The sequence below is a fragment of the Mandrillus leucophaeus genome, unplaced genomic scaffold (assembly GCF_000951045.1).
Source record: "Mandrillus leucophaeus isolate KB7577 unplaced genomic scaffold, Mleu.le_1.0 Scaffold140, whole genome shotgun sequence".
NCBI lineage: Eukaryota > Metazoa > Chordata > Mammalia > Primates > Cercopithecidae > Mandrillus > Mandrillus leucophaeus.
Genome location: NW_012101366.1, coordinates 6,479,288 through 6,506,586, shown reverse-complemented (window position 1 = coordinate 6,506,586; position 27,299 = coordinate 6,479,288). Strand labels below are relative to the sequence as shown.

General features: G+C 40.9%; 1 protein-coding gene across 4 annotated transcripts in view; it reads left to right on the top strand.

Annotated features, from left to right (window-relative positions):
• TRA2A (transformer 2 alpha homolog (Drosophila)) overlaps window positions 1-26,111 on the top strand; it is a 28,475-nt gene extending 2,364 nt beyond the window's left edge. For 2 of the 4 annotated variants that reach the window (XM_011973938.1, XM_011973939.1), the window contains 7 exons: window positions 7,806-7,939; window positions 13,401-13,566; window positions 16,533-16,721; window positions 22,029-22,144; window positions 24,631-24,759; window positions 25,080-25,147; window positions 25,326-26,111. In XM_011973938.1, the coding sequence (XP_011829328.1) occupies window positions 7,806-7,939; window positions 13,401-13,566; window positions 16,533-16,721; window positions 22,029-22,144; window positions 24,631-24,759; window positions 25,080-25,147; window positions 25,326-25,336 (813 nt within the window). In that variant the 3' untranslated portion in view covers window positions 25,337-26,111. Of the gene's footprint in view, window positions 1-7,214; window positions 7,515-7,805; window positions 7,940-13,400; window positions 13,567-16,532; window positions 16,722-22,028; window positions 22,145-24,630; window positions 24,760-25,079; window positions 25,148-25,325 lie in introns of all 4 variants that reach the window. The other 2 variants (XM_011973940.1, XM_011973941.1) reach the window with 2 other exon arrangements.
• The last annotated feature ends 1,188 nt before the right edge of the window (window positions 26,112-27,299 follow it).

Genomic DNA, 27,299 nt, shown 5'->3' with positions numbered 1-27,299 from the left:
GTCTTTTAGTTTTTATAGGTTGAGATAATTGTCTTTATTTGCAATTGGTTAAAGAATTAGAACAATGCCAGAAGCTTGTCTGGAGATGTCCTTTTTAAATCGTTTCTGGCCTGGCACACTGGCTCACGCCTGTAATCTCTACAATTTGGGAGGCGAGGCGGGTGGATTACTTGAGGTTAGGAGTTCGAGACCAGCCTGCCCAGCGTGGTGAAACCCTGTCTCTACTAAAAATACAAAATTAGCTGGGCTTGGTGGCGTGCGCCTGTAATCCCAGCTGCTTGGGAGGCTGAGGCAGGAGAATTACTTGAACCTGGGAGGCGGAATTGCGCCACTGCACTCCAGCCTGGGCAACAGAGTGAGACTCTTATCTCAAAAATAAATAAATAAATAGGTCCATTAAAGAAATTTTAAGTGGAGATGTCCTTTGGAGCTGGGAGTGAAAGTAGCACTTAAGCGGTGGCTTTCGGTGGCTTTCGCATGTCTTGATAAAAGTAATGAGTTGTTTGCCTCAGTACAGCTTCAACCAAAATTGGGATTTTGAGCTCAAAAACTGTTAATGCCCTTCATAGAAATTAAGGGCAATGGAAATCTTTTCTTAACATTTTACACCTCTACCCCTAAAATTTTAAGAATTATACTTTATAAAAATGTGCAATTTTCATACAACAGCCCAGTGTTGATAATAGAGGTTAATGATTCCTTATTGTTAGGGACCTATCTTGTAATTCCAGAGTTATTTATGTTTTCTACAGTTGAAGAGGAAAAATACCGCTTATTCTTGCCTCCTTTTCAGGATTTGTTTTGGCTTTTTGAGTAGCTGTAATATTTTTGAGAGATTACTACAGGCTGGGCGGGGTGGCTCATGCCTATAATCCTAGCTACTTAGGAGGCTGAGGTGGGAGAATTGGTTAAACGCGGGAGGCAGAGAGCCGAGATCGCATCACTGCACTCTAGTCTGGGCGACAGAGCGAGACTGTCTCAAAAAAAAAAAAAAAAAGGGCAAACATTTATCTGTACCAATTTGGAATTAAAAGTTTTGTGTGTAAAGATTTTTTGTTAAAGAATAGAAGAAATGGGGGGAGGGTCCTTTTCTGAAATCTGAGAATGATAGGGATGATAACTACTTATTCAAAACCCAGCTCTGTGACTGGCTTGTTTAAAACAAAACAAGGCCGCGCGCGGTGGCTCACGCCTGTAATCCCAGCACTTTGGGAGGCTGAGGTGGGTGGATCACAAGGTCAAGAGATGGAGACCATCCTGGCCAATATGGTGAAATCCCGTCTCTACTAAAAATACAAAAATTAGCTGGGCGTGGTGGCGCGTGTCTGTAATCCCAGCAACTCGGGAGGTTGAAGTAGAGAATCACTTGAACCCAGGAGGTGGAGGTTGCAGTGAGCCGAGATCGACCACTGCACTCCCCACAGTGCACTCCAGCCTGGTGACAGAGCGAGACTCTGTCTCAAAAAAAAAAAAAAAAAAAAAACCCCAAAACTTTTAAATTGGGCTTAAAATTTGTGTATGAAATTTTAAGATAAATGTGAGAGATGTAAGCATTTTGCTTATTCAGCATCTTTAGCAATTTAATTCCATATATCATCAAATTGACCTTACATAAGGGTAAAGCTTGCTTTCTTATAGTAGGGATAGTGTTAACCTAAGAGAGTCTTGGGTTTAATCTGTTTTCCTAAATTTAAGTACTATCATTTATCTGATTTTAATGCTTTCAGTTCTCCCCCCTTCCATTTAAGCAAAGAATTTGTAAACTTAAAAAAAAATTTAAATCTCGAATTTTTATATTTGAGGTTTTTTCACTGAAGGATGCTGATCTGCTCAATATAAGTAGATGGCAAGATTTTGAAAAGGAGCGGCGCAAGTAATTATACCCACAGTGCATAACTAATTTTACAGTTCTGTCATAGAGGCTTATACTTTGTACTACTCATTAAGTGGAATATAGAACCTTGAGATCTGAAGGAATGTCCAGGGATTCAAATATTTAGGGATGTGTGGTTTGGAAAACACTTTGTGGGCTTAATTTTGTAAATCCACCAAACTCTGACCTATGATGTAGCATAACAAGTGTGAAATATCATCAATAATCAGTATAGTAGTTTCTTAGAACTTGACTGACAGAAAACTTTCTTTGATAGTGTCAGTGGGTGCTCATTCATTAGATAACTGAAAGATGTGTATTCACGTGCTAATGAATTAAAACTGATTGCTATTTGTTCATATGTCCTCACAAATTTAGCAAGACAGGCATGGAGGTGAAAAAAGATAGTAACAACCAGATGAGGGAAAGATTGTATACACTGAAGAAAAGTTGAGAGGAGAATAATAAAGGGAAATATGGTTTCCCTTCCCTCCTTTTAAGTTACTTCTATATATAGTTATATATAATCCTTCCTGTCCCATGACTTTCACCAAAGATGGAGTGACTAGGCCTGACTAATATGTAGAAGAAAAGTTGTGATTTTTCCTTGAAACCAGGACCCTATCATCTGACTTACCAAGATTCATAAATACTGTATAACACCAGAAGATGAGAACATAGAGAATGCTGTAACAGGTTCTTAGTAGTTTGGGTTTAGTTGCTATTTATTGGCTTTTAATACGGTTAAACCACATTAGTCCTTAAAACAAACTTGTTTTTTCTACCTTTGAAATTGCCACTTATACATTAGCTTTTTGAACATTACAGTTGATCATGATATATAAGCTAGGAGACTTATGAACCACATTTAAAATCTGTACAAAATATTGTAAATTTTACAGGTAATTTCACAATTATGGTATGAGTTTAAATTTGATTATATGTGGGTGTCAGTTACTAAATCATTTATGATAAGACTATTCTAAACTTCAGAGAATAAGCAAACGTACAGTATTAGAATATGCTTGAGTCTTTGCAGATAAAGACCACATTGACTTCAGAATGCAGCATATAGGCATGCTGCATTTAAAAGAAGGGAAATTATGTTTAAATTTAATATGAGCAGTTGCCATCTTTTTAAGGGATTTGTTCTAATAGCAGTTACAGTTTAAGGAGAGAATGGAAGTGTTGCTTTAACTTCATGGGGTCTGTATAAGTATTCTACCATACCCAAGAGGAAGGAAGCAGAACTGTTCTTTCTATAGGCTGAGGTTGAGTAAATACAGGTTTTTTACAAGTCTTGAAGAATTTCTTTAGTAAATAGTAAGATGAATATTGTAAGGTATTTGGATAATTTATGTACATTTCCCTTTGTTTGGGGGTACTTGTGATTTTCCTGAATGCAACTAGTGTGTATCTATGGAAATAGAGCTCCAATGTCATAAAGTGGCAGGAAAACACATTTTGAGTAAGTTTGTTTTACAAGCTTCTACTCATAGACTTGGACTTGAGTAAATTTGGCACTATTAAATGGCATAGAATTTGCCTGGCCTTAATGTTAGAGTAAGTTACAGTATAGCATTTAATAGTTTGTTTATTTTAATGGATAGCACATATATGTATAGTATTGGAATTTCTTTTTATAGTATGACACAGGCTATATTAAAAGATTGCAATTATTGTTTGCTGTAGGAATTGTTCATGTACCTCAACAGTATGTACATGTATATAATAACCCTTTTCCTGATTAAAGAATAGTACGTGGTTATTCAGTGTGTAAAATACAACTCTGTTTTAACACAGACAATTCTTGACCAGCTTGTATTGGATACACTGTAATACTTTCTTAGTATTAGTTCCCTCCTTTTAATTTTTGGCCATTTCCTTCAACCAGCAGCAGGGGCATCTTGATAATAGAATAGTTTAATCAAGCAGGCCGGGTGCAGTGGCTCATGCCTGTAATCGCGGCACTTTGTGAGGCCGAGGCAGGTGGATCACTTGAGGTCAGGAGTTCGAGGCCAGCCTGGCCAATGTGGTGAAACCCCATCTCTACTAAAATAAAATACAGAAGTTAGCTGGGTGCGGCGTTGGGTGCCTGTACTCCCAGCTACCCGGGAGGCTGAGGCAGAATTGCTTCAACCTAGGAGGTGGAGGTTGCAATGAGAAGATTGTGCCATTGCACTCCAGCCTGGGTGACAGAAAAACCAAACAAGCAAATAAACATCAAAACAAAAACCTGTTTAAGCAGGTTGTGCTGTTAAAAGAACTTTTCTGCCTGGCTTCTGCTTTATAGCGTGTAAGATAGACTGGAGGCCTATTTAAGATTTCTGTGAGTTGAGTTATTAATCTGCGCATTTCAACTGGGCAGTGTATTTTTAATGGTTATTGGATGCAGGAGCCAGATTACTGAGGAAATGTAGAATTCTTTGACTGGACAGCTTTAAGAACAAGTAGTCTAGTGAAATAGGGCAGATACCACCCATTCCTAGCAATTTTTTTTTTGTTTGCAATTTCAATTCATTTTCCAAATTATGGATAGTTTTATGAATTTCTTTGAGAAAAAGTTGAAATTATTTCATAATGAAGACAAGTCAGAGAGAAAAGGATTAGTCTAGCATTTATCCTCTTTATATAAAGGACTTCTTATAGCCTGATTCCTAATGTAGAGTTCCATGAAAGTGGCATTTATTTGGTAACAGCTTTTGAGAAATGTTACTTTATTTCTAAATAATTATATACTTGGCAGTTTATTCTTCCAGTTAAGTTCACTAACAGTGTTACTGACTGATTTGTTAATATAAGTGTGTAAATTGTTTTTGAAAGTTAAAATGAAGCTGGATGTGGTGGCTCACGCCTGTAATCCCAGCAGTTTGGGAGGCCAAGGCAGGCAGATCAAGGGGTCAGGAGATCGAGACCAGCCTGGCCAACGTAGTGAAACCCTGTCTCTGTTAAAAACACAAAAATTAGCTGGGTGTGGTGGCGCGCACCTGTAATCCGAGCTACCCAGGAGGCTAAGGCAGGAGAATCGCTTGAACCCGGGAGGCGGAGGTTGCAATGAGCCGAGATCTCGTGCCACTGCACTCCAGCCTGGGCTACAGAGTGAGACTCCATCTCAAAAAAAAAAAAAAAAAAAAAAAAATCATGGTGACAACTTCATAGCTAGGAAGAAGAGGACTGTTTTAAACTTAGATGTTTCCATGAAGAAATTTATGCAGACTTGAGATTTCCTCTGAGATAAAGAGAGAGAAGGGCAGACAACAAAGGAGGTTAGGTATTTGTGACACCTTTGATAATAAAAAGCAAAGCTTCTTTTAAAATAAATATAATGTTGACCGGGCATGGTGGCTCACACCTGTAATCCCAGCACTTTGGGAGGCCGAGGCGGGCCGATCACTAGAGGTCAGGAGTTTGAGACCAGCCTGGCCAACATGGGAAAACCCCATCTCTCCTAAAAAATACAAAAATTAACCGGGCAAGGTGGTGCATGCCTGTAATTCCAGCTACTCAGGAGGCTGAGGCAGGAGAATCACTTGAACCCAGAAGGTGGAGGTTGCAGTGAGCTTAGATGGCACCACTACACTCCAGCCTGGGTGACAGAGTGAGACTCTTCCGTCTCAAAATAAATAAGCTAACGTCCCTTAAAAAGACATTCTATCATACCGTAATGCTTTGCTGCTACTCCAAAACTGGGATTTAAAATTTGAATTTTAAGATGTTACTGAATTATTTTGTTTACTTTAATAAAAGGTTTTTATTTCCATCCTAGTAAAACTAAAGGATTGTAGTGTTTTACAGAGGAAAGCCTCCTGTGTATATATAAGAAGGACAGTAGCAACTTTCGTAGATGATAATCCAGCTATTGCTATTCAACAGTAGCATAAATGAATGTTATGTCATAAGGTCTGTTTTGTAGAAAGGGAAGCCAAAAGAGAAGAGGGGAATATGAGATACTCTTACCTGTTTGGTTAATGAACCAGTCTGTGAAACTTAAATTACAAGCAAATTAGCCATGCCTTTTTTTTAAAAATAAGATACTGAATATGCTGTTTTCATAGTTTCAGTGACTGAAAAAGCCCAGATTGCTGTGCCTGCTGCAGACATCTGTTCAGTAGTTTAGAGTATCTGAGATGCAGTGAAAGACTTGTAGGTAGCTAAATGGGAAAGGTTGGTATTGAGCGGAAAGGCAGCTGTGTATTTCAGTTTTGATAAATAAGTTGACATTAAACTTGAAGCACAGGAAACATTTTCAGAAAGCTGTTTGAGTTGTGTGATAGTCTTAAGGCATAAATAAATTGGTATGAAATTACTTCTGTGAAATGGAGATAATTATTTACACTGATAATCAAGGCTTAACTGGACAGAAACCAAGCTGTCTATCCTGTTTTGATCATGAGTGCCTCATATCTGTTTAAAAAAAAAAAAAAAAGCTTATGATCAGTAAGTTATTTTATTTGGAATGCTTTGATTTACATCCAATTTTTTCAGAAACCCATCACTTTTTGGATATAGGATATAGTCACTGAAGGGAGTGCCAGCATACATAAATGCATAAATTATGTAAAAACTGAACAAAACAGGTGGAATCAAAGATAAAGACCATGATATACATTTTGTACCTTCTTGCCACATTGTGGTATTTCATGGATAATAGAGCATTTTAAAGTGATATGGTTGCAAAAATGTATATATCAGGAATTAATAAGCTAATGGGGAAATTTTAAGACTTTGATGCCTATTAGTTTTTTCAGTATGCTTTTTTTGTCTTCAGAACATATTTTAAGTCAGAGTGAACAAAGATAGTGGTCAAAGTTGAAAGAAGGTGTAATTTTACTGATTTTTTTCTTTTTGACTTATTTGAACTTTGATATGTGCTATGGGTGAGTTTAGATAGGTGTGTACAAATATTTCAGCCTGGATGCCTTACTCTAACTATATCTTGATTTCTTAGCATAACTTAGTGAAAGCTTGTTTTAAGAATCTTCAGATTATAAAATAGTGAAAATTTAACAGGTGGGGGGAAATTATAGCTGTTAGATTTATGTTTGAATTATTTATATTAAAATTGCTCACATCTTAGGAACTAGAATGAAACATGGGAGGAGGGTGAAGAGTATGGTTAAAAAAACATTTAGAGAAATTTAGTAACTTCTCTGTTAGAAACTAGAGTTTTGAACAATTTTAAAGACTATAAAATTGTTTTTTTTTTCTTTTTTTTTTTTTTAAATTAGTTACTTGCACTTTACCTGCTGGCTTTTCCATTTGGTAGATAACATTCTGAACTCCAGCAGAGTTTTATAATCCCCACGTGCTTAAATATACTAAATGTTCTTTTTCCATTAAGGTTAATGTTCGTGAAGAAATTGAAGAGTTTTTTCCAAGAATGTGGAAGATAAATCAAGATAAAAGAAGGCTAATGAAAAGTATTAAAGATCAGAAAATTAAAATTGAATGGGGGAAAAAATTGAACAGAAGATTGGTCAGATAGAAGCACTTGAATTTTTTTTAAGGCTATTTTGAATTGTTTGAATTGGGGAAGAATACACGAAGTATGAAAAATGAAAAACTCAATGAAGAATGAAGAGAAGTAGAAAGCAAGAGTGAAGTAGAATTAAAAGAATCTGGAAGAATGAATGGGTCCTAGGTTAAGTAAATGTATGGTTTATGTTCCAGTGTCTGTATGATCAAGTTGTAGATGAATTTGCATGATTACTTAGTTAATAGAGAATTGGTGATCTGGTTCAAGTAGGGAATTATTGAGGACAGTTAGCAGTATTAACAATGGGTTATTATTGAGCTGAAATTTTTTCTGGAGGGTGTTGCCTAACCATTTGTTTTTCAGGAGCAATCAATATAAATAATTACGGTACTTTAAATGTTAGGTGTTAGGCATCTACATGACCAGTGCCATTTGTAATACTGTCTTCTTTGTTAGGAGTCTCGCTCTCAGTCAAAATCTCCAACGGGAACTCCTGCTCGTGTAAAATCGGAGAGCAGGTCAGGATCTCGTAGTCCATCAAGGGTTTCCAAACACTCTGAATCCCATTCTCGATCAAGATCAAAATCCAGGTAAGTCTGTTTAAGATAATACTTAAAATATTCTTCTGGGGTTTTTGAGGACAAAGCGGTTGTTGGCTGCATTTTGTGTAGAAATTTCACAAAAGACTCAAAATGACGAAGTAGTTTTTCTCAGACTGCTCTTTGTAAATGAATACCATATCCCAGACAAAGACTTGGAAGTACGGCTTGAGCCCAGGAATTCCAGGCTGCATTGACTGCACCGCTGTACCACAGGCTGGGTGCCCGGGAGACCCTGTCGCTGAAAAATAAGAAATTAATAATAAAATCATCTCCTGGCCCAGTTAATATATTGGATAGTTGCAACCAATACAAATTATGTGTATATAGCCATCGATTTAAGTGTGTTTGGCATTTGATAATTAGTGTTTGGTTTCTATGCCAACAATATTTGCACAACAAAAAGGTGGTTTTCTGCATTGGAGTCTCACATGTAATTTAGTGCAGAGAAAGTTGATATGTGTATGTTATGCTGGTTGGTCAGAACGATTGAGAAGCATTTTTAGGATTTACATTCCAGCTACATTTTTATCTGAAGATTCTGACTCTATGTCCACGGTAGAGCTCTGGTCAGATGTAATTGGGCAGAAAAGTCCTCAGCTGATTCGGGGTCCCACCACCATGGACAACAGAAACGCTATAGTGAACCGATGCAGAACCAATGCAAAGTCACTGTCAAATGCCCCAGGTGTACTGAGGTGGGCTAAAAAGTTTTAAGACAGGCTGGGCGCAGTGGTGCACCTTTGTAATACCAGCACTTTGGGAGGCCGAGGTGAGTGGATCACTTGAGGTCAGGAGTTTGAGACCAGCCTGGGCAACATGGTGAAACCTTGCCTCTACTGAAAATACAAAAATTAGTTGGGCGTAGTGGCGAGCTACCTGGGAGGCTTAGGCAGGAGAATCGCTTGAACCCAGGATGTGGAGGTTGCAGTGAACCGAGAGATGGCGCCACTGCCCTCCACCCTGGGGTGACTCCTTTTTTTTTTTTTTTTTTTTTTTTTTTGAGATGGAATTTTGCTCTTGTTTCCCAGGCTGGAGTGCAATGGCGTGATCTCAGCTCACCACAACCTCCACCTCCCAGGTTCAAGCAGTTCTCCTGCTTCAGCCTCCCTAGTAGCTGGGATTACAGGCACGTGCTGCTACACCCGGCTAATTTTGTATTTTTAGTAGAGATGGTTGGGGGGGTGCTCTCCATGTTGGTCAGGCTGGTCTCAAACTTCTGACCTCAGGTGATCCGCCTGCCTCGGCCTCCCAAAGTGCTGGGATTATAGGCTTGAGCCACTGCGCCCGGCCGAGACTCTTTCTTCAAAAGAAAAAAAAAGATTTTAAAACAGCCTGACCAGTTAGCTACTTCATTGTCATTTCTTGGGTGGAGGGTTAGATTTTACGTCTTTGAACAGTCTACTGGCAAAGGGGCATGAGACAGAAAAATCAGTTAAAAGGCTGTACTTTTCTTGGGGTTAGCAGCCATGCTGTTTTCTGTTACAGCAAGGGCCTAGCCCAGTGCTCGATTACTTACTACTCAGTTATTAAATTTATTATGTGCAGAATAGCACGGGCTAGAATTTGAGTATAGATATAGAAATAAGCATGTTTTTGCCTTAGGGCCTTTGCATTTGCCACCTTCAACCCAGAACATTTTTCTCCTCATTTCATTTGATTGTCACCTGAGAACATTGAGTTACTCACATATCCTTTATTCCCTTACTCTTAATTTTTTTATGTTATTTGTCACTGTCTAATTAAAAAAAAAAGTAGATACTCTTGAAGGGTTTTGTTTGTTTGTTTTTTGAGATAGAGTCCCGCTGTGTTGCCCAGCCTGCAGTGTAGTGGCACGATCTCAGCTCACTGCAGCCTCCACTTCCTGGGTTCAAGCAGTTCTCCTGCCTCAGCCTCCTGAGTAGCTGGGATCACAGGTGCCTGGCTGATTTTTTGTATTTTTAGTAGAGACGGGGTTTCACCATGTTGGCCAGGCTGGTCTCGTACTCTGGACCTCAGGTGATCCGCCCACCTCGGCCTCCCAAAGTGTTGGGATTACAGGCGTGAGCCACTGCGCCTGGCTGGAAGAGTTTTATTGTCTCACTTTCATTGCTGTTTAAAAGTAATAATTGATGTTTTAAATTAAGGGTTTTCTTACTTTTTTTTTTCTTCATTTTAAAATTTGGAACTGTAAATTGGTGCTAGCTAAAATGGGAAATATCAACTCTCCTAGTGTTATTATTCACCTATTGTGTTTCATAAGGTCTTCCCTCTAGTTTTATTCCTGTATTCCATATCCTCACTCTGTAAAATCATGCAAAAAGTTTTTGCTTGATTACTTAACAGAAAATTTGGTGATCTGGTTCAAGTAGGGAATTACTGAGGACAGTTAGCCGTATTAACAATGGGTTATTATTGAGCTGAAAAAAAGTAGAGACTCTTGAAGAGTTTTGTTTTGTTTTGTTTTGTTTTGTTTGAGATGGAGTCTTGCTCTGTTGCCCAGGCTGGAGTGCAGTGGTGTGATCTCAGCTCACTGCAACCTCCACCTCCTGGGTTCATTGAGTACCATATAGAAGGTATTTTATATGACTGTCATCACTGCTGGTCTGTGTCAGTTAAGGGTGGGTCATATGAATGGTAGGTAAGAATTTGTTGAATTAGTTTTTTTTTTTTTTTTAAGACGGAGTCTCACTCTGTTGCCAGGCTGGAGTACAGTGGCGTGATCTCAGCTCACTGCAACATCTGCCTCCCAGGTTCAAGTGATTCTCTTGCCTCAGCCTCCCGAGTAGCTGGGATTACAGGCATGCGCCACCACACCCAGCTAATTTTTTGTATTTTTAATAGGGACAGGGTTTTATCATGTTGGCCAGGATGGTCTTGATCTCCTTACCTTGGGATCTGCCTGCCTTGGCCTCCCAAAGTGCTGGGATTATAGGCATGAGCCACTGTGCCCGGCCTGTTGGATTAGTCTTACAGGCAAAGAAAGGACTGCAAGCAACTGGGAATTAGAGGAGATGAACTAGAAAAGCAGCAGTAGACAAGTGAGATGTTATAGAAAGTATCAATAAGTAAAGGCTTAGGCTGAGTGTGGTGGCTCATGCCTATAACCCCAGCACTTTGGGAGCACAAGGAGGGGTGGATCACTTGAGGTCAGGAGTTTGAGAGCAGCCTGGCCAACATGTTGAGACTCTGTCTCTACTAAAAATACAAAATATTTGCCAGGTGTAGTGGCACAGGCCTGTAGTTCCTCAGGAGGCTGAGGCAGGAGAATCACTTGAACCCAGGAAGTAGAGGTTGCAGTGAGCCAAGATCAGGCCATTGCACACTCCAGTCTGGGTGACAGAACGAGATTCTGTCTCAAGGAAAAAAAAAAAACATAAAGACTCAGAAATGTTAGCAGTTTTGGGCCGGACACAGTGGTTCACACCTGTAGTCCCGGCACTTTGGGAGGCTGAGGTGGGTGGATCACAAGGTCAGGAGTTCGAGACCAACCTGGCCAACATGGTGAAACCCCATCTCTACTAAAAATACAAAAATTAGCCGGGCACCCTGGCAAGTGCCTGTAATCCAGCTACTCGGGAGGCTGAGGCAGGAGAATCACTTGAACCTGGGGGGTGAATGTTGCACTGAGCCGAGACGTGCCATTGCAATCCAGCCTGGGTAAAGAAGTGAGACTGTCTCAAAAAAAAAAGAAAAGAAAAGAAAAGTTATCAGTTTTGATGGGCATTTAGGTGGTGGTTGAATTAGTTTAGCAGATGCTGAATTGCAGCAGGCTAAAGAAGGATCGGAAATGGAAATGATGCTTAGCAATGAGGGGAATGTAGAACTTTATGGGCCAGGCACACTGGCTTAACTGGGGAGGCCAAGGTGGGCAAATTGCTTGAACCCAGGACTTCAAGACCAGCCTGGGCAACATGGCAAAACCCGGAAAAATATAAAAATTAGCCAGGCATGGTGGTGCAGCTCTTTGGGAAGCTGAGGTGGGAGAATTTCTTGAGCCCGGGAAAGAGAGGCTGCAGTGAGCTGAGATCACACCACTACACTCCAGCCTGGGCGACAAAGAACTATATGGAGAAAGTAGCGGAAAATCAAAAAGGATTTTGTTTGTTTGTTTGTTTTTTGAGATGGAGTTTCGCTCTTGTTGCCCAGGCTGGAGTGCAGTAGCACGATCTTGGCTCACTGCAGCCTCCACCTCCCGGGTTCAAGCGATTCTCCAGCCTCAGCCTCCTGAGTAGCTGGGATGACAGGCGTGGGCCACCACGCCCAGCTAATTTTTGTGTTTTTAGTAGAGACGGAGTTTCACCATGTTGGCCAGGATGGTCTTGATCTCTTGACTTTATGATCTGCCTTCCTCGGCTTCCCAAAGTGCTGGGATTACAGGCGTGAGCCTCTGCGCCCAGCCTGTTTTTTTGTTTGTTTGTTTTTGTTTTTAAATAGAGGTGTGGAGTCTTGATGTGTTGCCTGGGCTAGACTTGTCCTCCTGGGCCCAAGTGATTTTTCTTGCTTCATCTTTCATGTAGCTGGGAACATAAGCACACGCCACTGCACTTAACTAAGAATCCAATGATTTTATTTATTTATTTATTTTGAGACGGAGTCTCGCTCTGTCGCCATGCTGGAGTGCGGTGGCATGATCTTGGCTCACTCTAACCTCCGCCTCCTGGGTTCAAGTGATTCTTCTGCCTCAGCCTCCCAAGTAGCTGGAATTACAGGTGCCCACCCCCACGCCTGGCTAATTTTTGTATTTTTATAGAGACGAGGTTTCAACATGTTGGCCAGGATGGTCTTGATCTCTTGACCTTGTGATCTACCCGCCTCGGCCTCCCAGAGTGCTGGGATTACAGGCATGAGCCACTGCACCCAGCCAGGATTTTATTTTACAGCAATAGTTGGGTTTTTGTTTTTTGGTTTTTGTTGTTGTTTTTGTTTTTTTGAGTCTCGCTCTGTTGCCTGGGCTGGAGTGCAGTGGCCGGATCTCAGCTCACTGCAAGCTCCGCCTCCCAGGTTTATGCCAGTCTCCTGTCTCAGCCTCCCGAGTAACTGGGACTACAGGCGCCCGCCACCTCGTCTGGCTAGTTTTTTTGTATTTTTTAGTAGAGACAGGGTTTCACCGTGTTAGCCAGGATGGTCTCGATCTCCTGACCTCGTGATCCGCCCATCTCGGCCTCCCAAAGTGCTGGGATTACAGGCTTGAGCCACCGCACCCGGCCCCTTTTGTTTTTTTTTTTTTAAAGAAGATGGGGCCTTAACGTTTTTGTAAGGTTAGGTGAAAAGGGTGAATGCAGAGGGGCTTGACTGAGAACAAAGTGGAAGATGTGGTGACTTAAGTGAACCGGAGGAAGAATACCCTTTCCTCCGAAACAAGGAGGAAGGACCTCAGAATAGTTAGGAATACATGTATACTTCCTTGGAAGAGGGAAGGATGTTAGCCATTTTGTTTCAGTATTTTTACCTAAATGTATTTCTCTCAAAGGTCGAGGTCAAGGAGGCATTCTCATAGACGTTACACTCGATCCAGATCCCACTCTCACTCTCATAGGAGACGATCTCGAAGTCGATCATACACACCAGAATACCGGCGGCGAAGGAGCCGAAGCCATTCTCCAATGTCTAACCGGAGAAGACATACTGGCAGCAGGGTATGTGGTTTATAAAAGTTAATGACTTATTTTCTCTTTCCTGTGTTTAGTCATAGCATGTCTTGCTTTTAGGAGAGCTTGGCCATTGTTTAGGAGTGATACTCTGGAAACATCCTTAATAAGCTGCTTTAGCTTTCAAAATAAAGGAAATACCACCATCTTTCATAAGCTTACATGTTTTATGACGAAGAATGCAAAGGGAGTATATTTTCTTTTTTTGAGACAGAGTCTTACTATGTCTCCCCAGCTGGAGTGCAAGGGTGCAATTTCGACTCACTGCGGCCTTAGCCTCGCGAATAGCTGGGATTGCAGGTGTGCGCCACCACACCCAGCTAATTTTTATATTTTTAGAGATGGGGTTTCACCATGTTGGCCAGTCTGGGTCTCGAACTCCTGACTTCAGGTGATCCACCTGCCTTGGCCTCCCAAAGTGCTGGGGTTACAGGCATGAGCTACCGTGCCTGGCTGGGAGTATATTTTTCTTTTCATGACTTTTGAGTAAAAAGGAGATGAAGGCTGGGCGCAGTGACTCACACCTGTAATCCCTGCACTTTGGGAGGCCAAAGCGGGTGACCTCACTCCTGAGGTCAGGAGTTCGAGACCAGCCTGGCCAACATGGTGAAACCCCATCTCTGCTAAAAATACAAGATTTAGCCAGGCGTGGTGGCTTACGCCTGTAATCCCAACTACTTGAGAGGCTGAGGCTGGAGAATCCCTTGAACCCGGGAAGTGGAGGTTGCAGCAAGCCGAGATTGTGCCGCTGCATTCCAGACTGGCCTTGGCGACAGAGTGAGACTCTGTCTCAAAAAATAAAGGAGATGATATTTGAGAAGAAATGTGTTCCAAGAATTCAAGTGAAAAGCATAAACTGAGTTGGAAATAATTGGGATATGTTCAGAGTTTTATGATGGGGTAAGGGGGTCGAAGAAATACTAAAAACTTTTTAGTAATCATAGCTAACACTTTTATTCAGTACACTTCAAGCTCTTAATATTTCTGTGAGGCAAGTTATTGAGTCTTGGATATATGACATTGAAGGACTTTTGGTTTTGGTTTAGTTTTTGCTAACTGGCGGTCTAGATTTCAATCAGGCAGCTGAACTCTGAAGTTTTTAGAGCATGTTTGCATGCCGTGCTATACTGCTCCCACAGGATACTAACTTAAACTGGTGGAGCATGTCATTATTTAATGTTTTGAAATCTGTAAATTTATTTCTAAAATCTGAATTGTGGGAACACTGAAAGAATATCCTTGCTAAAAAGTGAAAATGGGCCAGGCATATTGGCTTATGCCTGTAATCCCAACTACTTGGGAGGCTGAGATGGGAGGATTCCCTGAGCCCAAGGAGGCCAAGGCTGCAGTGAGCTGTAATCGGGCCACTAAACTCCAGCCTAGGCAACAGAGTGAGACCCTGTCTCAGGGAAAAAAATAAGAAAATGGAGGAGAAGGAGTCTAAATCAACAATTACAGATGAAGTCAGATTAAGTACAAATCTGTAAGGGATGTAAAGCATTTGAATAAACAAGAAAGATGGCATTGAACTTTTTTTTTGAGATGGAGTTTCGCTCTTGTAAAAAGTAAAGATTCCTCTTCAAAGAGATTTTCCTCCCCATCTAATTAGAAGTAAATAATAACTTCTCTTAGAAGCAAAATTTGTTCAAAGACCTGTGCTAACATTCTTAAATATCTGCTAGGCCAGGTGCGGTGACTCACGCCCATAATCCCAGCACTTTGGGAGGTCAAGGTGGGTGGATCACCTGAGGTTGGGAGTTCGAGACCAGGCTAACCAGCATGGAGAAACCCCATCTCTACCAAAAAATACAAAATTAGCTGGGGGTGGTAGTGCATGCCTGTAATGGGTAGTGTATACTGTGAATGGGTGTAGCTGCTTGGGAGGCTGAGGTGGAGGTTGCGGTGAGCCAAGATCACACCATTGCACTCCAGCCTGGGCAACAAGAGTGAAACTCCGTCTCAAAAAAAAAAAAGTACTAGCCGTAATAAAAAAAAATCAATGTACTTTATGTTCTTAGCTCCCACAATTTAGCCTAAATATTTGCCCTAACATGCTTGTACAGGTCCAAATAAGCATTAGGTCATAGCCTGTTCCTCTTCTTTATTTAAAGGTGTTTTTACCTTTCTCAACATTCCACAAGTTACTTCCTCCTTCCTTTGTTCTCCTGCCTTTGCCTCTTTTAAAAAGTTCTAAGTTACTAGCCAATCAAGACAAATACAGAATGTGAAGTCCCGTTCCAACCAATAAAAAACGGACACAACAGTAAGGTAGACATATCAGATTATAAATGACCCTGTTTCCTTTGTTCAGTGTACTCTTGTGACAAAACTGCTGAGAAGTGTACCCTTTCTCCAGAAAATAAAAATGGCCTTACTAAAAAAATGTATGTTCAAGTGGTACTTCTTTACAACACCGAGAAACAAACATTTCTAACACTCTTGTCACCTAGGCTGGAGTGCGACGGCGCAATCTTGACTCACTGCAACCTCCACCTCCAGGATTCAAGCGATTCTCCTGCCTCAGCCTCTGGAGTAGCTGGGATTACAGGCACCTGCCAACATGCCCGGCTAATTTTTGTATTTTTAGTAGAGATGGGGTTTCACCGTGTTGGCCAGGCTGGTGTCAAACTCCTAACCTCAGGTGATCCACTCGCCTCAGCCTCCCGAAGTGCTGGGATTACAGGATTTTTAGGATACATTATGAACGTGGCTGGGCTGGAGAGTAAGAACATTTTAATTCAGGCAATAGACAGAAAGCATATCCCAAAGAAGTCCCTGGGTGTATTGTGAATTGTAAAATATGGCTCATCTGCTCTAGTTTTCTTAAAATCTTACCTCTAAATTACTAGAAACAATATATTTTTTGTGTATTAGATGAGGTGTTCTAAACAAAGTATTTGTTTCTTTAATTTTGATTTTAATTTGGAGTTTTAAATAATATTTTTATTCAATAGGCAAATCCAGATCCCAACACTTGCCTTGGAGTGTTTGGCCTCAGTTTGTACACAACAGAGAGAGATCTTCGTGAAGTATTTTCTCGATATGGACCATTGAGTGGTGTCAATGTGGTTTATGATCAGCGAACTGGACGATCTCGAGGATTTGCATTTGTGTATTTTGAGAGAATAGATGACTCAAAGGAGGTAAATTTGTCTTTTATATGCCTGATTATAGTACTGAATTAGTGTGAAAAGTTGATTAACAGACTTTTGTTTCTGTAAACATTGCATTCCTTTTTCTTTCTTTCTTATTTATTTATTTTTTAAGATAGTATCTTGCGGCTGGGTGCAGTGACTCAGGACTGTAATCCCACCACTTTGGGAGGCCAAGGCGGGCGGATCATGAGGTCAGGAGGTCGAGACCATCCTGGCCAACACGGTGAAACCCCGACTCTCCTAAAAATACAAAAAATTAGCCGGGCGTGGTGGCGGGCACCTGTAGTCCCAGCTACTCGGGAGGCTGAGGCAGGAGAATGGCGCAAACCCAGGAGGCAGAGCTTGCAGTGAGCCGAGATTGCACCACTGCTCTCCAGCCTGGGCGACAGAGTGAGACTCTCTCAAAAAAAAAGAGAGAGAAAGAAAGCCTGATTATTAATAGAACTTCTAGATATATACAAATATATATATTTTTGAATTTAGAAGACAGAAGGTCTAATAAAACTAAAAGTATAAGCTTCAAATTCCTTAAAATGCAATTTTATAAATCAATTACTATCAACTTTTAGTAAAGAGTAAGCGAGCCTAGGCCAGGTATAGCAGCTCACATCAGTAATCCTAGCACCTTGGGAGGCCAAGGCAGGAGGAACAGTTGAGGCCAGGAGGAGTTCCGAGACCAGCCTAAGCGACACAGCAAGACTGCCTGCAAAAACTTAAAGCAAGCCTAACACTTCCTTTTTAACACCTAATATGTTAGAATAGCACTATTTCAAATCATTGACATTGATTAGCGACAGAGCGAGACTCCGTCTCAAAAAAATAAAACATAGGATCTTGCTGATTTTGCTTTGTTGCCCAGGCTGGAGTGCAGCCTTGACCTCCTGGGCTCAAGCAGTCCTCCCACCTCAGCCTTCTGAGTAGCAGGGACTACAAGCGTGGGCCACCATGCCCAGATAATTTCTTGTTGTAGAGATGAGGTCTCACTATGTTACCCAGGCTGATCTTGAACTCCTGGCCTCAAGTGATCCTCCCAGAATGCTGGTTTTACAGGCATGAGCCATCATATGTGGTCTGTTATGTCCTTTCTAATTTTGACCTGATTCAAACTCTGCCTCTCAGTGTTAACAATTGGAGTGACCACAGTTTCACTTTTTTCAGTTATGCTCTCTGGTATAGGCATATCCTAATTGAAATCTGGGTGTGTAAAGTTAATGGAAAAAGTTAAAAGTTAATGGAAAAAGTATTTATGTGTAAGCGTTCTCTTTTGAATAAGCCATAATGATGCTCCAAATAGGTGATTACGTTAACTTTAAAAATAATTCTGGGATGTTTAGGTTTGATATGTTTAATTTTGTGTCTATAATGAAGAAGGAACTTTGTTTTTCTGTTCTCTAAATGTTCATGTATCAGTCTGTTCAATAATTGAAAAATACTACAAGGAAAGAATTGATAATTTTTTAATGCTGTTCTTGTCTAACAATGAACTAATCAATGTCAATAATTTGAAATAGTGCTATTCTAACATATTAGGTATTATAAACGAAGTATTAGGCTTGCTTTAAGTTTTTGCAGGGAGTCTTGCTGTGTCGCTTAGGCTGGTCTCGGAACTCCTCCTGGCCTCAACTGTTCCTCCTGCCTTGGCCTCCCAAGGTGCTAGGATTACTGATGTGAGCTGCTATACCTGGCCTAGGCTCGCTTACTCTTTACTAAAAGTTGATAGTAATTGATTTATAAAATTGCATTTTAAGGAATTTGAAGCTCAATACTTTTAGTTTTATTAGACCTTCTGTCTTCTAAATTAAAAAATATATATATATTTGTATATATCTAGAAGTTCTATTAATAATCAGGCTTTTTTTTTTTTTTTTTTTTTTTTTTTTTTTTTGAGACAGTCTCGCTCTGTCGCCCAGGCTGGAGTGCAGTGGCACAATCTTGGCTAGTACTTCAGTTTTTAATCATTTATGTCACAGGCAGTTTAATGCCTTAATTTGTCAGTATTATGACTTTTTTTTTTTTACTGTTACATATTTGTGATTTATATATATTTCTTTTCTCAAGAGATAAAGGTATCAATTTAGAAATACTAGGATATCTGAGCTGAAGTAAAAGTTGCGAAGTGCAAGCCAGAACACAGTTTTTTTCTTCTTACTATTTTTTAATATGAAACATGTTTATCTCTTGATTCCACCTCTCCCCCTTCCACTTCTGGATAAAGCTAAAATGGCAGGCCGGGCGTAGTGGCTCGCACCTTGTAATCCCAGCATTTGAGGAGGCTGAGGTGGGTGGATCACCTGAGGTCAGGAGTTCAAGACCAGCCTGGCCAACGCAGTGAAACCCCGTCTGTACTAAAGTACACAAATTAGCCAGGCATGGTGGCATGTGCCTGTAATCCCAGCTACTCGGGAGGCTGAGGCAGGAGAATTGCTTGAACCTGGGAGGCAGAGGTTGCAGTGAGACAAATTCGTGCCACTTCACTCCAGTCTGGGCAACAGAGCAAGACTCCACTCCATCTCAAAAAGAAGAAAAAAAAAAAAGCTTAAATGGCAACTTTAAAGACAGGAGCAGTTACTTAGTGGCAGGTTTAGAAGTTCCTTTTAGTTCACTAGGTGACAATGTGTTACTTAAGGATTGGGTTGACTAGGCTTGTCAGCTAAATCGCAGTTTCTCTTTTCAGTTGCCTAGGCTGAATCCTCAGCTAACACAGGCATGTTGTATGGTTTCTTCTCTATGGCTGAGACTGCCTCCAGTCTTTAGGGACAGGCAATCTGAAGTGATTTGATTTTTTTCTTGTTTCTGTTTTTTGTTTTTTTTGTTTTTGTGATGAGGTCTTGCTCTTTGCCCTGTCGCCTAGGCTGGAGTGTGATGGCACGATCTCAGCTCACTGCAACTTTCGCCTCCCAGGCTCAAGTGATCCTCCCACCTCAGCCTCCAGAGTAGCTGGGACAACCCCAGTGCACACCACCATGCCCAGCTAATTTTTGTATTTTTTGGTAGAGACAGGGTTTTGCCCCATTGCCCAGGCTAGCCTCAAACTCTGGACCTCAAGTGATCTGCCCTCCTTGACCTCCCCAAAGTACCAGGATTACAGGCATGAGCCACTTCAGTTGGCTAAAGTGATTTTTTTTTTTTTTTTTTTTTTTTTTGAGACAGAGTCTTGCTCTGTTGCCAGGCTGGAGGGCAGTGGCACAATCTCGGCTACTGCTGTCTCAGCCTCCTGAGTAGCTGGGACTGCAGGCGCACGCCACCACACCCAGCTAATTTTTGTATTTTTAGTAGAGATGGGGTTTCACCATGTTGGCCAGGATCGTCTCGATCCTGACACCTCATGATCCGTCCATCTTGGCCTCCCAAAGTGTTGGGATGACAGGTGTGAGCTATGACGCCCAGCCTAAAGTGATTTTTAAAATCATTTTAAAATTTGTGTCCTTTATTAACTAACTTCTCCCTGATTCTGAAAATTTCACTGAAGTGTCAAAGTTGTTAGAGTGCATGTGGTGAAGATAATAATATAAGCTCCTCACCCTGTTTTAGTAAGAAGTACTTAGAGGTTTTGTGTGTGTTTTTGGGGGCAGTGCTTAGGATGGGATGAGGGGAGATCAACTTTGATTTTTGGAACTTCAAATGGAAAATGTGTTAAATTTTTGCAGCTTTGCTTTTACAGACATTTATGTGATGTAAAGTTCTTTTTAAAAATTGAACCGGGTGTGGTGGCTCATGCTTCTAATCCCAGCACTTTGGCAGGAGGATTCCTTGAGCCCGGGAGTTTGAGACCAGCCTGGGGAAACGTAGGGAGACTTGGTCTCTACAAATATATATGTGTGTGTGAGAGAATAGGAAAAAAATTGTTCCAGAAACAAATAATACTCTAAAGAGTTGTTTTCAAAGAGACATCTCTTGATCTTCAAGAATTAGGCTGTGCAAGGTGGCTCATGCAATTTGGGAGGCTGAGGTGGGAAGGCCACTTGAGGCCATGAGTTAAGGGACCAGCCTGGGCAACATATCCAGATCTTGTCTCTACAAAAATAAATGCTTGCAGGCCGGGTGTGGTGGCTTATGCCTGTAATCCCAGCACTTTGGAAGGCCGAGGCGGGCGGATCACGAGGTCAAGAGATCGAGACCATCCTGGCCAACATGGTGAAACCCCATCTCTACTAAAAATACAAAAAATTAGCTGGGCATGGTGGCGCATTCCTGTAATCCCAGCTACTTGGGAGGCTGAGGCAGAAGAATCACTTCAACCCAGGAGGCAGAGGCTGCAGTGAGCTGAGGTCACGCCATTGCACTCCAGCCTGTGCAGCAAGAGCGAAACTTGTTCTCATAAATAAATAATAAAATGCAGTCCATTGAATGGAATACTGTTTAGACCCCTTCTCTACCAATAATTTTTGTTTTAATTAGCCAAGCATGGTGGCACAAACCTTGTGGTTCTAGCTACTTAGGAGACTAAGGCTGGAGGATTGCATAAGCCGAGAAGTTTGAGGTCACAGTAAACTATGATCTTGTCACTGCCAGCTTGGGCAACGGAGTGAGACCTTGTCTTTTGTTTTGTTTTGTTTTTTAATGACCTTTAGTTTATAGGGCACTCTTACAGAGAAATATTTGTGGATACATAAAAATTGTGTAGCTTTTATTAGTTTATTATACTTTTATTAGTTCAGTCTCAGTAAAAGGCTGAAAGGCATTACCATAAATTTGTTCTTGTCTATTTATATCATCATTTCTTGACTGCTCACTGAGTCTTGTCAGTATACTAGACTGCAAACTAAAGAATAAGATTGGGGGCAGGTTATAAAAAGAACCTGTATAAAGCTTAGCAAACCCTTTTTAATGTTCTGAAGTCAGTCTTTATAAGTGAAATCGCCGGAAACTAGAAAGTATGAAATGGCAGTCTACCTGGGCAACCTACAAAATTAGCTTGAAAAGACTTCAGTCTCCGCTCCCCTGTTGATCTCATAGAATGGGGAATGGGAATTGAACCAAAACTGGAAAATTATTTGGGAAAGTTTATTAACTACTGTTTGTTGATCTCATGGAGTGGGGAATGGGAATTGAACCAGAACTGGAAAATTATTTGGGAAAGTTTATTAACTACTCTTTCTGCTGAGTAAATTAAAATGTGTTCTGGACATTGTTGAGGTCTAGAATTGTCTATACAGTGCCCTGTACAAGCTACATTGCTGTCATTTTGAAAATCAGGAGTTTATTTGGATTACAAATACTTTGTGCTTAATTTTAAGTAATGATTACTTCAAGACTGGTGAATTATACGTGACTTTCTGTGCCTGTTCTTTCTAGGCTATGGAAAGGGCAAATGGAATGGAGCTGGATGGTAGAAGAATTCGGGTGGATTATTCTATCACCAAGAGAGCACACACACCAACACCAGGCATCTACATGGGCAGACCAACTCAGTAAGAGTTCAAGTTTCCTAAGCTAAACTATGAAATCCACCAGAAATATGTGCAAAATTTTGATTACTCAGAAAAACTTTTTTCCTATAATTAGAATTGATTTTGGCAAGGGTGTGGGTTTGAGACATGGTCTCACTCTGTGACCCAGGCTGGGCTGCTGTGGCGCCATCTCAGCTCACTGCAACCTCTGCTTCCTGGGTCAAGCAGTCCTCCCACCTCAGCCTCCCGAGTAGCTGGGACTACAGGCACGTGCCACCACGTCTAGCTAATTTTTGTATTTTTTGTAGAGATGGGGTTTTGCCATGTGGGGTTTTGCCTTGTTGCCCAGGCTGGTCTTGAAATCTTGGGCTGAAGTGATCTGCCCGCCTTGGCCTCCCAAAGTGTAGGATTGCAGGTATGAGCCACCATGCCAGGAGAGAGTTGAAAGTTAAATACATTGTTTTTTGTGTATTTCAGAGGTAAGATTTCACTATGTTGTACAGGCTGGTCTTGAACTCCTGGGCTCAAGCAATCCACCTGCCTCAGCCAGTCTTTTTATTTTTACATACATATGTTTGAGCAACAGGATAAATTAAAACTATCAAAAGTGCATCCTGGCTTTTTTTTCCCCCCAGCCTGGCTGAGCTCTTTGTACTGTACAAGCAGAAAAATTACTGAATACTAGAAAAATATTATAGGCTGTTTAAATATTGATTCTCTTTTTGTTCTTATGTGATTTGGGGAAGTCTCTGTGTTTAAGACAGATTTTATTGATTTTAGCATTTGTTAAAAATATTAAAAGATGCCACAGTAGGCCGGGCACAGTGGCTCAACACCTGTAATCCCAGCACTGGGAGGCCAAGGTGGGTGGATCACTTGAGCCCAGGAGTTTATGACCAGCCTGTACAACATGGTGAAATCCCATCTCTCCTTAAAACATACAAAAATTAGCTAGGCATGGTGGCATGTACCTGTAGTCCTAGCTACTCAGGAGGCTGAGGTGGGAGGATTGCTTCAACCTGGGAAGCAGAGTTTGCAGTGAACTGAGGTTGCGCCTCATAAGCTAAAGAATAAAATTGGAGGTAGGTTATAAAAAGAACCTGTAGCACCTTGTGAGCAACCTTGGCTCACTGCAACTTCTTCCTGGGCCAAAGCAATCCTCCCACCTCAGCCTGTGAAGTAGCTGGGACTACATGTGCATGCCGCCATGCTAATTTTTTTGTTTTAAAGAGAGAAGGACTCTCTTAGAGCAAGAGGTCTCATCACATTGCCTGGGTGGGTCTTGAACACCTGGGCTCAAGGGATTCACCCACCTTGACTTCCCAGAGTGCTGAGATTATAGGCATGAGCCACTGTACGCCATCCTGATGTGTAGTGGCTCACACTTGTAATCCCAGCACTTTGGGAGGCCGAGGCAGGCAGATCACTTGAGGCCGGGAGTTCAAATCCATCTTGGGCAACGTGGCAAAACCCTGCTTCTACTAAAAGAATAATACAAAAATTAGCCGGGTGTGGTGGCACACACCTGTAATCCCAGCTACTCGGGAGCTGAGGCACAAGAATCACTTGAACCTGGGAGGCGGACGTTGCAGTGAGCCTGGGCGACAGAGTGAGACTCTTTCTAAAAACAAAAACAAAAAACGTAAGTAGGGGTTTTGATAATGTTTTTAAATATACAACCCTCCTGGCTGGCTTGTGATGTTCATTGGCCAGGCGCAGTGGCTCACACCTGTAATCCCAACACTTTGGGAGGCCGAGGCGGGTGGATCATGAGGTCAGGAGGTTGGGACCACGGTGGAACCCTGTCTCTACTAAAAATACAAAAATTAGCCGGGCGTGGTGGCGGGTGCCTGTAGTCCCAGCTACTTGGGAGGCTGAGGCAGGAGAATGGTGTGAACCCGGGAGGCAGGGCTTGCAGTGAGCTGAGATCACACCAGTACACTCCAGCCTAGGTGACAGAGCAAGATTCTGTCTGAAAAAATAAAAATAAAATATACAACCAAAGGCAGTATTCATGGAGGTATTTCTTGGGAATAAAAGAAGGAATATAGTCATTCGTTGGTATTCTCTTTGGTGTCCAGAGTTAGTTACTTTAAAATTCTTGGTGTTTATTGCCTTTTAGTCACAGGGATACACCTTTTATTCATTTATTTATTTATTTTACCAGTCTCATTTAGCAGTAGGGATGCATATTAGCATTTTTATACTGCTGCTCAACACAGTGTTTCATCGTTTCAATTTGTTGAAAAGGTTTTGATGATTTGGGCAGTGCATTAATAGAAGAGCAGTTAATAGTTTTGAGAGTTTTGTGAAGTCCTTGGTTATGTATGTAGTGAATAAGGCAAAGCAGAATACCATGGGAGTCAGTAAAATGAGATACGGAGGCAATTTCTGATGAAAGGGATGTTCTTTCTCACTTTTCTCTTTTTTAAGGCATTCAATTTCTATTAAAGTGTCCTGGAAAATAGTCATTCACACTAATGCAGAATTTTTACATTTTTCTGCAGTAGTGGTGGTGGTGGTGGAGGAGGAGGCGGTGGTGGAGGTGGAGGTGGTGGCAGACGTCGAGATTCTTACTATGATAGAGGATATGATCGTGGGTATGACAGATATGAAGACTATGATTACCGGTACAGGTAATGTTTTAACTTGAGCTTTCTGTTCTAAATTAGATGATAGTAGTGGTTGGCACTTTTATGTTTGATACATATGAATAAAAACTTGATTTTTAAAATAGATCATATATGACGCTTTAGGAACAGAAGTTAGCAATCTGTATATGCCAGTATTCTGTTGTGCTCTATACTTTTCTGGTCTCATTGGCACAAAGAGAACTTAATATTAAGTAGTTATCACCTTAGGTACATTATTATTTTGAATGATGAGGAATTTTTATTTTCATCGGCCTCAGTGGAGTGATTATGTAGTATGCTAAGTAATCTTTCATTTTTTACAGAAGACGATCACCTTCTCCTTATTATAGTCGATACAGATCACGATCAAGATCTCGTTCCTACAGCCCAAGTATGTGAACTTTGCTTTTGTAGCATTAAAAACCTCATTTCTAATTAATGGCTTACTTTAGAATATTAGAGTATAAGGTGGAAGGTGGCAGTTAATAGTTGGAAAAATATTAGGCAAATTAAACTATAATTGTTAACCTTTTCTTTTTTTTTTTTTTTTTTTTCTTTTTCTCTTTTAGGACGCTATTGATAACGGAATGGTTGTAATTAAGGACATTTTTTTCCTCTGTTTTCTTTTTTTCTTTTTTTCCTGAGACTTCCCCAAGCTTTGGATTCTTCCTACTCCTTAAGAAAAAAAATCTTTGATTTAGCATCTACACTTTTGTCAATTGTGTTGCTGTTTTCCACCCCTTTTAATTATACTCTTAAAGATGTAATTGTTATCATTTTGAGCAGTTAAACATCTTGAGTATAAAAAGAACCCTAATGTTATGCTTTGTAATTTTTTTTTTTTTTTTTTTTTTGCTTTTACCTAAACTTCTAACTAATCAAATAAGGAAAGAAACTGTCTTTTTAAAGCTTATTTTGTGTTAGATACTGTATTAGAGATCTGCATTTATCATGAACTCCTTTTTTTAACTTTATTTTCAGGAAAGTAACACATGAAGTAGTTCAGTCGTGTCAGGATTGTCTGGGGTGGAATGGAACAGTCAAGTAGTTGAAAGTTTTTTTTTTAGAGATGGAAAGTTTGTGAACTCCTGTAAAACATGCTGTATTTGAAATACATCTGTTAAAACTTAAAAACTAAAGTGTGATTTTTTTGTTGTTATTGTTAAATTTATTGACGTTTAGTCCCTTAATCAGTGAAGGACAACCCTTATTTATTACCTACAGCAGTTGTATAATTTGCTGTTAGAAATTCTGATATTGGGACAGTGGATAAGCAGGTTATCATATAGCATAGAATTCTTGAAAGATACATGTGGGGAAAAGTAGTCTCAAATAAAAGCTAATTTCTTTGAAAATTGGATTGTCTCTTTATTGTGGTATAATGGAGAAATATGATTGATTGAGGAACTGGTCCTTTTCCCTCACATCCCCCCAGTGCATATTTATATGAAAGTTTACCCATCCTGAGTTTTAATTTCCCAATGTTTCTCATTTTTAAAAATATTTTTTCTTACACCAGAATGTTATTTCTTGTCTTTTCTTTGGTTCTTTTAAAACCCTTGTTTTTCTTCTCTTTTGGAGGAGACCAAGTTGTAAATATTGAGAATATTCAGTACTAGCACCATGCTGAAGGAAAGATAGGTAGCTAATACTTCTTTTTTTTATTTTTATTTTTCTGAGACAAGAGTCTCGCTCTGTTGTCCAGGCTGGAGTGCAGTGGCATGATCTTGACTCACTGCAACCTCCGCCTTCCGGGTTCACGCCATTCTCCTGCCTCAGCCTCCCAAGTAGCTGGGGCTACAGGCGCCCGCCACCAAGCCTGGCTAATTTTTTCTATTTTTAGTAGAGATGAGGTTTCACCGTGTTAGCTAGGATGGTCTCCATCTCCTGACCTCGTGATCTGCCTGCCTCAGCCTCCCAAAGTGCTGGGATTACAGGTGTGAGCCACCGCGCCTGGCCGGTAGGTAGCTAATATCTTAAAAAGTCTGAATATATTCCAATAGAAAACACACATTTTTAAATGACCATAAAGTAAAAGAAGAGGAGGGTGTTTCAAGTGACCTTTATAAAAAAGGTGTTAGGGGACCGGGCGCAGTGCTAACACCTGTAATCCCAGCATTTGGGAGGCCGAGGTGGGCAGATCACGAAGTCAGGAGATTGAGACCATCCTGGCTAACACGGTGAAACCCCGTCTCTACTAAAAATACAAAAAAATTAGCCGGGCGTGGTGGCGGGCACCTGTAATCCCAGCTACTCAGGAGGCTGAAGCAGGAGGATCACTTGAACCCAGGAGGTGGGGGTTGCAGTGAGCCAAGATCATGCCACTGCACTCCAGCCTTAGAGACAGAGTGAGACTTCCGTCTCATAAAAAAAAGGCTGGGAGCAGTGGCTCATGCCTGTAATCCCAGCACTTTGGGAGGCCGAGGCGGGCGGATCACCTGAGCTCAGGAGTTCAAGACCAAACTGGCCAACGTGGTGAAACCCCGTCTCTACTAAAACTACAAAAATTAGCCGGGTGTGTTGGCACGCACCTATAATCACAA